General features: G+C 47.2%; 1 protein-coding gene across 2 annotated transcripts in view; it reads left to right on the forward strand.

Annotated features, from left to right (window-relative positions):
• crebbpa (CREB binding protein a) overlaps positions 1 to 11,516 on the forward strand; it is a 32,136-nt gene extending 20,620 nt beyond the window's left edge. The window contains exons 14-31 of one of the 2 annotated variants that reach the window (XM_026947975.3): positions 126 to 377; positions 656 to 820; positions 1,212 to 1,389; positions 1,585 to 1,703; positions 1,821 to 2,060; positions 3,088 to 3,176; positions 3,784 to 3,864; positions 4,386 to 4,442; positions 4,941 to 5,018; positions 5,131 to 5,198; positions 5,922 to 6,072; positions 6,191 to 6,337; positions 6,427 to 6,540; positions 6,632 to 6,797; positions 7,101 to 7,268; positions 7,413 to 7,574; positions 7,694 to 7,975; positions 8,131 to 11,516. In XM_026947975.3, the coding sequence (XP_026803776.2) occupies positions 126 to 377; positions 656 to 820; positions 1,212 to 1,389; positions 1,585 to 1,703; positions 1,821 to 2,060; positions 3,088 to 3,176; positions 3,784 to 3,864; positions 4,386 to 4,442; positions 4,941 to 5,018; positions 5,131 to 5,198; positions 5,922 to 6,072; positions 6,191 to 6,337; positions 6,427 to 6,540; positions 6,632 to 6,797; positions 7,101 to 7,268; positions 7,413 to 7,574; positions 7,694 to 7,975; positions 8,131 to 10,362 (4,749 nt within the window). In that variant the 3' untranslated portion in view covers positions 10,363 to 11,516. The remainder of the gene's footprint in view (positions 1 to 125; positions 378 to 655; positions 821 to 1,211; positions 1,390 to 1,584; positions 1,704 to 1,820; positions 2,061 to 3,087; positions 3,177 to 3,783; positions 3,865 to 4,385; positions 4,443 to 4,940; positions 5,019 to 5,130; positions 5,199 to 5,921; positions 6,073 to 6,190; positions 6,338 to 6,426; positions 6,541 to 6,631; positions 6,798 to 7,100; positions 7,269 to 7,412; positions 7,575 to 7,693; positions 7,976 to 8,130) is intronic. The other variant, XM_053229346.1, reaches the window with a different exon arrangement.
• Positions 11,517 to 11,578: the final 62 nt, after the last annotated feature.

An 11,578-nucleotide genomic window follows, 5' to 3' on the forward strand; every position in this document is an offset into this window, starting at 1 on the left:
TGTGAATTTTTGTCTAGTTACTGTGTACTGTATAATTACCTTGTGCGCAAGTACTGTATAAAGTGTGAAGTTTTCTTTTATTGACTCCAGTACTAAGACACGTTCCTTGTCTCTCTCTTCCTCAGCAGCCACAGAACCTCCCTCTGAATGCACTCGGCCCTCTGGGCTCTCAGATGAACTGCCCTGCGCCTCCCCAGGCCCCTCTCGGTGCCACCCCGCCCCCTAGTGCCGGAACTGCTGGCACCGGCACTAACCTGCAGCCACTGCAGCCTAACCAGGCCGGCACGCCCACCCCCGGCCCGGCACAGAGCACACCGCCGCACACACAGCCTCAGACAGAGCTGCCTGCCCTGCCACAGCCCCATCCTGGCACACCAGTGAGTACACGGGCCTCCGCGCCTCTCTTTAGCTCGATATATCCATACACGCTCAGATCCAATTCTGGGTGAGAAAGCGAAAAAAAAAAAAAAAAAAAAAAAGCCCTGTGGGATTGTTGTGTAGCTGCCACAGTGGGTCACGATGACAATGATTGACTGTTCACATTAGTCATCAGTATCTCAGATCAGATTTATAATTAATAGTGTAATAACGTAATATGTAGCGCAAACAGTATCGCATTTAGAGTTCTCATCCTCTCTCTCTCTCTCTCATTCAGAGTGCTGATAACCGAGTCCCCACCCCAGCATCGACGGCGAGTGCTGACCTGCACACGCAGCATGCCGTGCCCGAGCTGCCCGCTGTTGCCGAGCCCAAAGCAGAGCCCAAGCAAGAGGAGCAGGACTTTGAGTCCGGCGCTGCAGAAACCGAACCCAAGATGGAGGTAAACCTTTAACCGTGTCACTAGTGCATTTTTATGTCAAATGACATATGGTTATTAGACAGAGCTGATGAAATTTCCCTAGGACATTCATCTTGAGCAGCCAGTGCTCATTGTGTACAGTGACACCTAATTAAGCTTCTCTATATCAGTAAATCATATCAGTAATCAAGAAGATCTCGCATACACCGCGGCCACTTAGCCAGCGCACAAAAACGGCGGCTTTGTACGTCTTTTTCTTTCACAAACTGAATTTCTAATGCATTTTCTTTTAATTAAAAGCATTTCTATTCATTTCTTCCATAATTCAATTAGCCTTCAATTATATTGCAATTTATTCCAATATCAACATTATAAAGCATCCGGTAACGGCTGTCACATGACCCTGTCTCAGGTGGAGGACGATTCTGGCCCTGTGGTCAAGAAGGAAGAGCCCGAGAGCTCAGAGACCAAGCAGGAGCCGATGGAAACGGAAGATAAGAAGACGGACATTAAAGGAGAGACCAAAGAGGAGGAAGAAAGCAGCACGGCTGGCACGACGTCGTCCTCGCCGTCGCAGTCTCGCAGGAAAAGTGAGTGCCAAATTCTTCCCTGGAAAACGCCGACCTGGCGTTTTTTTTTTTTTTTTCGTTTTAACGAGCTTCAAACATTATACGGTATATATTTTTTTTTCAGTCTGTAAGAGACGAGCATGTAAATGACTGTACTTTTTTCGTACAGAGTAAAAGATCCTGTTTCTAGTAGAACAGCTGTTTTTCTCTCTCCAGTCTTTAAGCCGGAGGAGCTGCGCCAGGCACTGATGCCTACGCTGGAGTCTTTATACAGACAGGACCCCGAGTCTCTGCCCTTCCGCCAACCTGTGGATCCCATACTGCTGGGCATCCCGGTTAGTCCCTCATTCATACACCATACACACACACACACACACACACACACACACATCTTTTTTTCTGCTGTATTCTCCGGTTTGAAAAGCAACGCCTGGTCTGTCGCGTGTCTGCAGGACTACTTCGACATCGTGAAGAACCCCATCGACCTGTCCACCATAAAGCGCAAGCTGGACACGGGTCAGTACCAGGAGCCGTGGCAGTACGTGGACGACGTGTGGCTCATGTTCAACAACGCCTGGCTCTACAACAGGAAGACGTCACGCGTCTACAAGTACTGCTCCAAGCTGGCTGAGGTGTTCGAGCAGGAGATCGACCCCGTCATGCAGGGCCTCGGATACTGCTGCGGCCGGAAGGTAAGCACGCGTGTTTGTGTATGTGTGCTAAACTTTACACATCAGTCAGGTACACGGAGAGTACGGCTTTAAAAAGTGACCTTTATTTTATTCAGTGAAGAAACCTATTCGAGATATATATGTATTTTTTTGCACTTGCAGTCTGGAATGTGTGGTAATTAGGACGTAGAAGAGATGATTAGTGACATCTGGTTATATTCTTGTTTAGGGGCATTTTCATACGAGTGTCTCTTCACATGCAGAAATTTGAAAATTGTCAATCACAAGTTCTAGCATAAGTGAAAATGGAGAAAATCGCATTTAAATTAAACACAGTGGATGTTTTGACAGCCGGTATCTGATTACAAACTGAATTGATGTCCATTTCACCATGACAAATAGCTATTCAGCCACGTGTGACATTCGCTATTTGAGGAAAGCACACTTAGCTAGGGAGGTTTTAGACGTCTTTATGCAGATCTCCTCGGAGCGGTTTGTTTAGACAGGTGAGAACACAGTTATTCCACTCAGACGTGGACCAGAATCAATCCATGACCACCTGAGCGAGTGGTGCCGGGGTATTTGGCGAGTGGTGCCGGGGTATTTGGCGAGTGGTGCCGGGGTATTTTAGATGTGAGCTTCTGTTAACCCATAAGGCACAAACTAAGACAAAGAGCAGAGCTGTAGTGCTGCCAAAATATGTGTTCTAGACATCTAGACCAAAAGGTAATGCTGGATTCCTTTTACAAAATGTTTTCAAGTAGTTATTTATATTATTAATTAATACTTTGTTTAGCGGTGGCTCTGTGTTTTCCGAGCTGTTTACTTACTTACTTTGTCTATTTTTTTTATTTATTTTTTGGTTCACTTAATAATGTGCGGTATGAAATCCAACCAAGACAAAAATATAAATTTCACTCTGAATCAGATTCAGAGGACAAATAGATGAGGTTTCTTAATACAGTTATATAATAATATATAATACAATTACTCGTAGCTTTTTTCCCCTTTTTCTCACTGGCACGTTACATCTTCTTGTTCCTTGCAGTACGAGTTTTCCCCTCAAACGCTGTGCTGCTACGGCAAGCAGCTCTGCACCATTCCCCGGGACGGCACCTACTACAGCTACCAAAACAGGTGAGTCATAGAGTCAAAGCACAGAAGAGATGTGTGTAACGAGCCAGTTTGGTGCTTGGAGTTAGAAGGGTAAAAGGACATACGAAGGGATTTGCATAGGAAAGGCTACAGTGACTGAAGTGCAGTGTGTACACTCATGCCTTAAAAATACTAAAGTAAACATTAGTGTCTGTTCATCCATCTGAGCTCTGTGGAATAATTTTATATTTTGTATTGATGCACGAACGCACCGTTTCTCTCCACGGACATCTCCACGGACGTGCGTGCAGATCTTCATTACTTCTTTTCAGAAGATGCGGCTTCCATCTTGCTTCGCGCCGTGTTGTGTGTTTAATTGATCGGCAGTTGTAAAACACGCCGTCTCCTGTCGATACGCTTTGGGTTTTTTTTTCCTCCGTTAATTAAATACCCGATGAGTCAAAACAGACTCCCCTGCACCCCCTGCAGGATGAACACTGCATTAGCAGACTGAGCTCTCACACAGCTGCAGGGAATTAGAGATGATTCAGTTTAGACAGAAAATTGTAAAATGTGATGAAAGTAAATGTGTGTGTAAGTAAGAGTGCTAACTGATTTTTGTATAACTGTGTGCCGTCTCTGTGCGCAGGTATCACTTTTGCGAGAAGTGCTTCAATGAGATTCAGGGAGACAGCGTGACACTGGGCGACGATCCCGCACAGCCGCAGACGTGAGTGCTCGTAAACGAAACGCGTCAAGATCAAATAAACGAATAAATTAGTAATAAGAATTATTATATCATGAAAGATAATGTTAATATCACAACAATCCTGTGGTTTTTTTTTTTGGTTGTGAATTTTCATTTTATAATGATAATGATAATAAAAAAATTCTCTTTCCCTCTGTCTGTTTTCTCCCCTCTCTCTCTCGCTCTCTCTCTCTCTCATTCTCTTTCTTTTTCCCACTCTTTTTCTGTCACTATCTATCTCTTTTCTCTCTCGCACTCTCTCTTGCTCTTCCCCCCTTCTCTCTCTGTGTGTCTCTCTTTCTTTTTCTCCACTCTTTCTGTATTTCTGTTCTCTCTTCCTCTCACTCTTTCTCACTTTCTCACTCACTCACATGTGCTTTCTCTTTTTCTCACTCTCTCTCTCTGTCTCCTCTCTCTCTCCCACACTGTCTTTTATCTGTCCTCTCTCTCTCTCGCTCTCTCTGTGTGTGTGTGTGTGTGTGTGTGTGTGTGTGTGTGTGCAGGATGATTTCCAAGGATCAGTTTGAGAGAAAGAAGAACGATACACTAGACCCTGAGCCGTAAGTAGTCACACAAACACCGTGTGTATAAAACCCTAAGTCTAACTGCTCCATGTGACAAACATCACTTTATTAGCGCAGTATAAAAATGTTAGTGTGTGTGTGTGCGCAGTAGACAGAGTGGACACTACTGTCCAGCAGTACGCATTCTGTTGCATGGCGCCCCCTGCTGTAAGACTCGGGTGACACTCCCACTCTGGTGACTCTGGAAGCGATTTAGGGAATATTGTAGTTCAGAGTGTCGGGGTGTAGAAGTAGCACACACCGTGTTAACTGTAGCATTTACGTGATGTAAGAGCTTTCCCGTTAGTCCTCCTACAAAGGCGTACTTGCACTGGTTTGCTTGCAAATGCGTAAGAACCGGAGGCATAGAGAATGAACGATGATTCCTGCCTCGCTGCATGTATCTGCAGTTAGCACATCAGAGTTCACACACTTCAGATTCCCATATAAAATGATGTTGATCTAATAAAAATTAATCAATTCTTCTGCACTCAGGTTTGTTGAATGTAAAGACTGCGGACGCAAGATGCATCAGATATGCGTCCTACATTATGAAGTCATCTGGCCTTCTGGGTGAGTGTGCGCGTCTGTCTCTCTGTGTGTGTGTGTGTGTGTGTGTGTGTGAGTGATTTTACATTTTTGCATGTACTCAGAGTCAAGCCTGCTAACGGCTTTGTCTCCACAGCTTTATCTGTGATAACTGTTTGAAGAAGAGCGGGAAGACAAGGAAGGAAAATAAGTTCTCAGCAAAAAGTAAGTGAACTATTCTTCAATATTCTATGAACATATTGCTGGAATTGCTCGAGCAAAGATCGTGAGACGAGCGTTTAGAAGGCTCAAGAATCGAGTTACAATAACCATAGACTTGAGGAGCGGAGCAGAACGAACTCGATAGACCCTTAGATTACATTACGTGAAACTTTTAATACTCATAAAGCCATATTTGTAGTAATTTTGTTGCATTTAATATAAATTAGTTAACCAAGCGACCAATCAGACAAACAAACAATGATAAGCAAATAAAATGCAGGTTATAAATGTGTTACAGTAGCATTTACTGATTTTTACATGATTTGTTTGTGCTTATCAATAACGTGGACTTCAGCTAATTACACGTGAATGTCGATTTGGACTAGAAATTTTTTTCCCCCACTGAATTTTGCCTGACTCTTGACAACTCTCTTTGCTACTTTACTATTTAACAAGCTAACTGTGTCACAAATCAATCTAATTCTGAATCAGAGTCAGGAATTAAGCTTTAGTGGACAAGCAGCCTTCTATACACTCACAAGGGAGTGTAAATATTTATGATAAAGATGCTACAGAAAGTTTGTGACGCACAAAACATCAGTGTTTGTGCAGAAGCTAATGTCATGACTATGTCAGACTAAGCAGAGCTTTTCCAGCTGACGTCTTATACAGATCTCTTTAATAAACTCTCTGTGTGTGTGTGTGTGTGTGTGTGTGTGTGTTCAGGATTGCAGATAACACGGTTGGGCACATATATAGAGGACCGAGTGAATAAGTACTTGAAGAGACAGAACCACCCGGAAGCCGGCGAGGTGTTCGTGCGAGTGGTGGCCAGTTCAGACAAAACGGTGGAAGTCAAACCCGGCATGAAGGCCAGGTGAGCACGCGCAACGTGTGATTCCTCACCACTGGATTTCTGTAACGCTGATTTACGACCGTGTCTGCTGGAAATCATGCCGCTAGCTTAGGAAACTAATGGCCTGCTCTCCCACCAGGTTTGTAGACAACAACGAGATGGCCGAGAGCTTCCCCTACAGAACCAAAGCACTTTTCGCCTTTGAGGAGATCGACGGCGTCGACGTGTGCTTCTTTGGCATGCATGTTCAGGAGTACGGCTCTGACTGTCCTTTCCCCAACACCAGGTAAAACCTACCTGAGCACTGAGTATAGAGCGCTTTGCACCTTTCCTGGCAGGAGAGCCACAATGTAACGTTGCTCTTTCTCTTCGCAGACGGGTATACATATCATACCTTGACAGTATTCACTTCTTCAGACCTCGCATGCTTCGGACAGCAGTTTATCACGAGATCCTCATCGGTTATCTGGAATACGTCAAGAAATTGGGGTACGTTTTATATATAATATAATTTCTGTCCCTAGATCTTAAAACATTTGTTGTGTTGAGGCTAACCTGGCTTTTTAATTCCCCTTGGCAGGTACGTGACGGGACATATTTGGGCGTGCCCTCCGAGCGAAGGTGACGACTACATCTTCCACTGTCACCCCGCCGATCAGAAGATCCCCAAACCTAAGCGCCTGCAGGAATGGTACCGCAAGATGTTGGACAAGGCCTTTGCAGAGAGGATAATCCACGACTACAAGGTACATATGATGTTTCCCCTCCTACTTCTGAATGAACGTCTGATGAGGGGGGAGAAAAAGTCTAAATTTAATCAAATATTGCAACAATTAGTCAAATTAATCAGCTTCTTGCTATAACGTGGCACTCAAATAATCAGCTTGTGGCTGTGAATCAGCAGCCGTGTGAGGAATAAAGCATGTTTTATTTGTTTGTGAGCTGACGTAAATAACTCCGCAGTCGATCGTTGTTCAAAAACATCACGTCTGAATTCTCGCATCATTGTTGACTGTGAAAGTAATTTCACATATGGGTGCGCTTTATAGGACATCTTTAAACAAGCGACGGAGGACCGTTTGACGAGTGCAAATGAGCTGCCTTACTTCGAGGGCGATTTCTGGCCTAACGTGTTGGAGGAGAGCATTAAGGAGCTGGAGCAGGAGGAGGAGGAGAGGAAGAAAGAGGAGAACACAGCTGCCTGCGAAACTCCTGAGGTGAGATTTCTCTTTTAGCAGAAATCGTTAGAAGTGTTATTGACTTGATTTCAAGAATCGTGCGTACTTTGATACAGTAATCTGTGTAGTATTGATATTTTACACTCTCCCACGTAGCATTTATATATCCTTTTCTCCTTTCAGGGCACGCCAGGGGACAGCAAAAACGCCAAGAAGAAGAACAATAAGAAAACCAATAAAAATAAGAGCAGCGTGAGTCGAGCCAATAAGAAGAAGCCTGGGATGCCGAATGTAGCCAATGACCTATCCCAGAAACTCTACGCCACCATGGAGAAGCACAAAGAGGTGTGGCATATCAGCAGTTTGCCCAAATATCATTTGGATGCTTGCTGTAGTATTAAGCAACGTAGTCGTGTTGTACGTCGATGCGGTTGTCTTTAAAGCTCTCGACGTTTTTCCTCCAGGTTTTCTTCGTGATCCACTTGCACTCTGGGCCGATGATGAACACGTTGCCGCCCATAATGGACCCCGATCCGCTGCTCTCCTGTGACCTGATGGACGGGCGAGACGCATTCCTGACACTGGCGCGGGACAAACACTGGGAGTTCAGCTCTCTGCGCCGCTGCAAGTGGAGCACCATGTGCATGCTGGTAGAACTACACAACCAGGGCCAGGACCGCTTCGTCTATACCTGCAACGAGTGCAAGCACCACGTGGAGACTCGCTGGCACTGCACCGTTTGCGAGGTCAGAGGCAGTGAAAGTGCTTATAGTTTCAGAGAGAGAGGGGGTGGAGTCAGTTTGGGGGAAGGGGAAGGTTTGATAGTGATTGGCAAGTATTTCCTTATGTGTAATCATCTTCAGTGAGAATGATCTCCATTATGTATTTTTTTTCTTTATAGGACTTCGACTTGTGCATCAACTGCTACAACACTAAGGGCCACGAACACCAGATGGTCAAGTGGGGTCTCGGTCTGGATGACGACAGCAACAGCCAGAGCGGCGAGGCCTCCAAGAGCCCGCAGGAGAGTCGGCGTCTGAGCATCCAGCGGTGCATACAGTCCCTGGTGCACGCCTGCCAGTGTCGCAATGCCAACTGCTCTCTTCCATCCTGCCAGAAGATGAAGCGGGTGGTGCAGCACACCAAGGGCTGTAAGCGCAAGACCAACGGCGGCTGCCCTGTCTGCAAGCAGCTCATCGCGCTTTGCTGTTACCACGCCAAGCACTGCCAGGAGAACAAGTGCCCCGTGCCCTTCTGCCTCAACATCAAGCACAAGCTGCGGCAGCAGCAGCTGCAGCACCGCCTCCAGCAGGCTCAGATGATGCGACGGCGCATGGCCACCATGCAAGGCCGCGCCGGACCCCAAAGCCTGCCGTCCCCTCCACCTTCTGCAGCTCCGGGCACCCCCACAGCACACCAGCAGCCACAGCAGCAGCCGAACACACCCCAAACGCCACAGCCCCTCCTTCCTAGCCAGCCGGCCACGCCCAATGCCGGCGTCATGTCTCCCACGTATCCTACTGCTCCCCGCAATGGCCAGCAAGTGTCCCAAGGTAAGCCAGGTGCCCAGGCTTCACCTCTGCACCAGCAGCCATCTCCTTTGCCTCAGCCCCAACCGCAGCAGCATCAGCAACCACAGCAGCAACAACCGCCACAGCAGCCCCAGCAGCACCCCCCGCCTGGCGCGGTCCAAATGGCGCGGAAGATCGAGATGATGGCGCAGGCCCAACACAACCAGAACTATCGCATGGCTGTAAACGGCTTGGCCATAAACCACCAGCAACAGCAGCAGCCGCGTATGCCGGGCCCCATGCAGCCTCCTATGCAGATGGTGGGACCTCGGGGGCAGCCGGTCATGCCAGGCATGCAGCCGGGCCAGTGGGCGCAACCAGGGATGCAACCAGGGATGCAACCGGGAATGCAACCAGGAATGCAGCAGGCAGCTCAACCACAGCAGCAGCAGGCACCGCAAGGCCCACAGCAAGCCGTGCCAATGCAGAGGCCCATGATGTCTCAGCAGCCTCCGCAGCGCATGATGGTGCCTGCGCAGGGCCAGCGGCCACCCCAAGCAACCCAGAGACCTCCAGCCATCGCACCAAATGCCCTGCAAGACCTTCTGCGCACGCTCAAGTCTCCCAGTTCGCCACAGCAGCAACAGCAGGTGCTTAACATCCTCAAGTCCAACCCGCAGCTCATGGCAGCTTTCATCAAGCAGAGGACAGCGAAGTACGCCAACCAGCCCCAACAGCAGCAGCAGCAGCAACAACAGCAACAACAACAACAACAGAGCATGCAGCCCACAATGCAAGCCATGGCAGCCATGCAGGGTGTCCAAAGACCTGGCATGCCAACCCAACAACCTCAGCAGCCAAACGCGCAAGGTATGGCGGCTCTCGGACCAGCGCAGGGTCAGCTCATGAACCAGACGCATGCTGAGATATATCGTCGACAGCTCTTGCGGCAGCAACAGCAACAACAACAGCAGCAGCAGGGCGTGATGCCACAACCGCATGGCCAGTTCCCTCAAGCGCAGGGTGCTGCATCCAGCTACTCGCAACTTCGCATGCAACACCAGCAACTATCGGCGATGCAAGGCACCGGCGGACCTATGAGCCAACTTCAGCCGATGCCACAAATGGGGCAGCCGGGATTGGGCATGGATGGCGCGCAGAACTTGCTCCACCAACGCATGCTCCAACAACAGCAGCAGCAACAGCAGCAGGCCGTCCTCAAGCCCCAGATGGGCTCGCCGGCACCACCAAACCCTATGAGCCCTCAAGGCCACCTGCTACCTGGACCGCCGATGGCAGGCAACGCGCTGGGTAGCCAGGTTCGCTCTCCAGCACCTGTGCAGTCCCCGCGACCACCGTCACAGCAGCCACAGCAGCACTCCAGCCCCTCGCCGCAGGTCCAGCCGCAGCCCTCGCCCCACTCCGCCTCGCCTCACCCCGGCCTGGGCACACCCATGCCCGCTGGCGCCGCCCTGGAGCAGCAGGGGCACCTGGGCACACCGGAGCAGAGCACCATGCTCTCGCAGCTTAACGCACCTGGCCGTGGCGGCCTACCCACCGACCTAGCCATGGTCGGAGATACCACAGGAGACACGTTGGAGAAATTTGTCGAGGGGTTGTAGCATTTTCAGCGACCCCCAAAAGTGCTCCCGCCTTTTCCTATTTTTGGCTCCCCCTTCCTTTTCTCCCACATTTTCCTCTATAAATAATTTTTTGTACTGACGTGTAAAAAGTTCCTGAAATGTAATAAGAAGAAAAAAAAAGAAATAAAAAAAAGTCAGCAAATGCTAGGAATGTTGTTGTTTCCTAAAGACTGAGATTTCTTCCTTTGAGTTGAGGGATTAGAAAATGTGTTGATTAAAATGATTTAAATTGCAAAGAATATATTTTTTGGTTCAGACCGTATGTGGTCATTGTTTTGTTTTAAATTTTTTTGGTGTTTTTGTTTTCAGGGTTTTTTGGGTATGGTTTCATGCCTGCTCTTTTTTAAGAAAATTTACAAAGGTTCATTATTATTATTCATACATTTTTATTTTGTACCCTGTCTAACTATAAAAGCATTTGTGTTTAAAGACTGTAAAATAATTTGTCTGGGAATTTGGGCGATGTTTTCTCTGCTCTCATCTTTCCTGACGATCGTATTCTAGTGTTGTACTGTTTTGTTTTTCTTTTTCTTTTCTTTTTTTTTTTTTCCTTTTTTTTTTCCGTTTTTTCCAGATCTACGTTTTGGAGGAAACTCTCCTTTCCTCATTGTGAAGTCTTTTTGAGGAGAACTATTTGTTTGTGCTGAAAGGCATAACTAGGCATACACAGACACACACACACACACACACAACCGCAAGCTCATCAGAAACACAATATGGTAACAAACCTTGAGTGGATGTGCAAAACCAGATGACATCTCACTGGCCTGGACCCAGAATTTCTGTCTCGCTGATGTAGAAAATTGTTGCTTTTTGTCCTAATTTTGTGATACAGATCTATAAGTATAAAGCGAGAGGGGATGGAGGCCCCTGAGCTGAGTGGGTTTGGAATGAGTGATCACTGGTTGACTGCTTTTTGGAACACTGAGAGTTCTGCTATCGACCCTCATTCCTCTCACACACAAACTTGAACTGGGGCTCCACTTTTCCTCTTAATGTAAATCATGCAAGTTATTAAGCAAAATACTATAAATATAAGGAAGAGAGAATGGAATCACTGTATAAACTGGTTAAAAAACTTATTTCTTACTTATATACCATATTGTTAAATAAACTGTGTGCAACAGATCAAATCCTTCTGGGTTTTTTTTTTTTTTTTTTTTCCCCATTTTAACCTGTCAAAGCTTGGCGTTAA

Source organism: Pangasianodon hypophthalmus, chromosome 25, assembly GCF_027358585.1.
Source record: "Pangasianodon hypophthalmus isolate fPanHyp1 chromosome 25, fPanHyp1.pri, whole genome shotgun sequence".
Taxonomy (NCBI): domain Eukaryota; kingdom Metazoa; phylum Chordata; class Actinopteri; order Siluriformes; family Pangasiidae; genus Pangasianodon; species Pangasianodon hypophthalmus.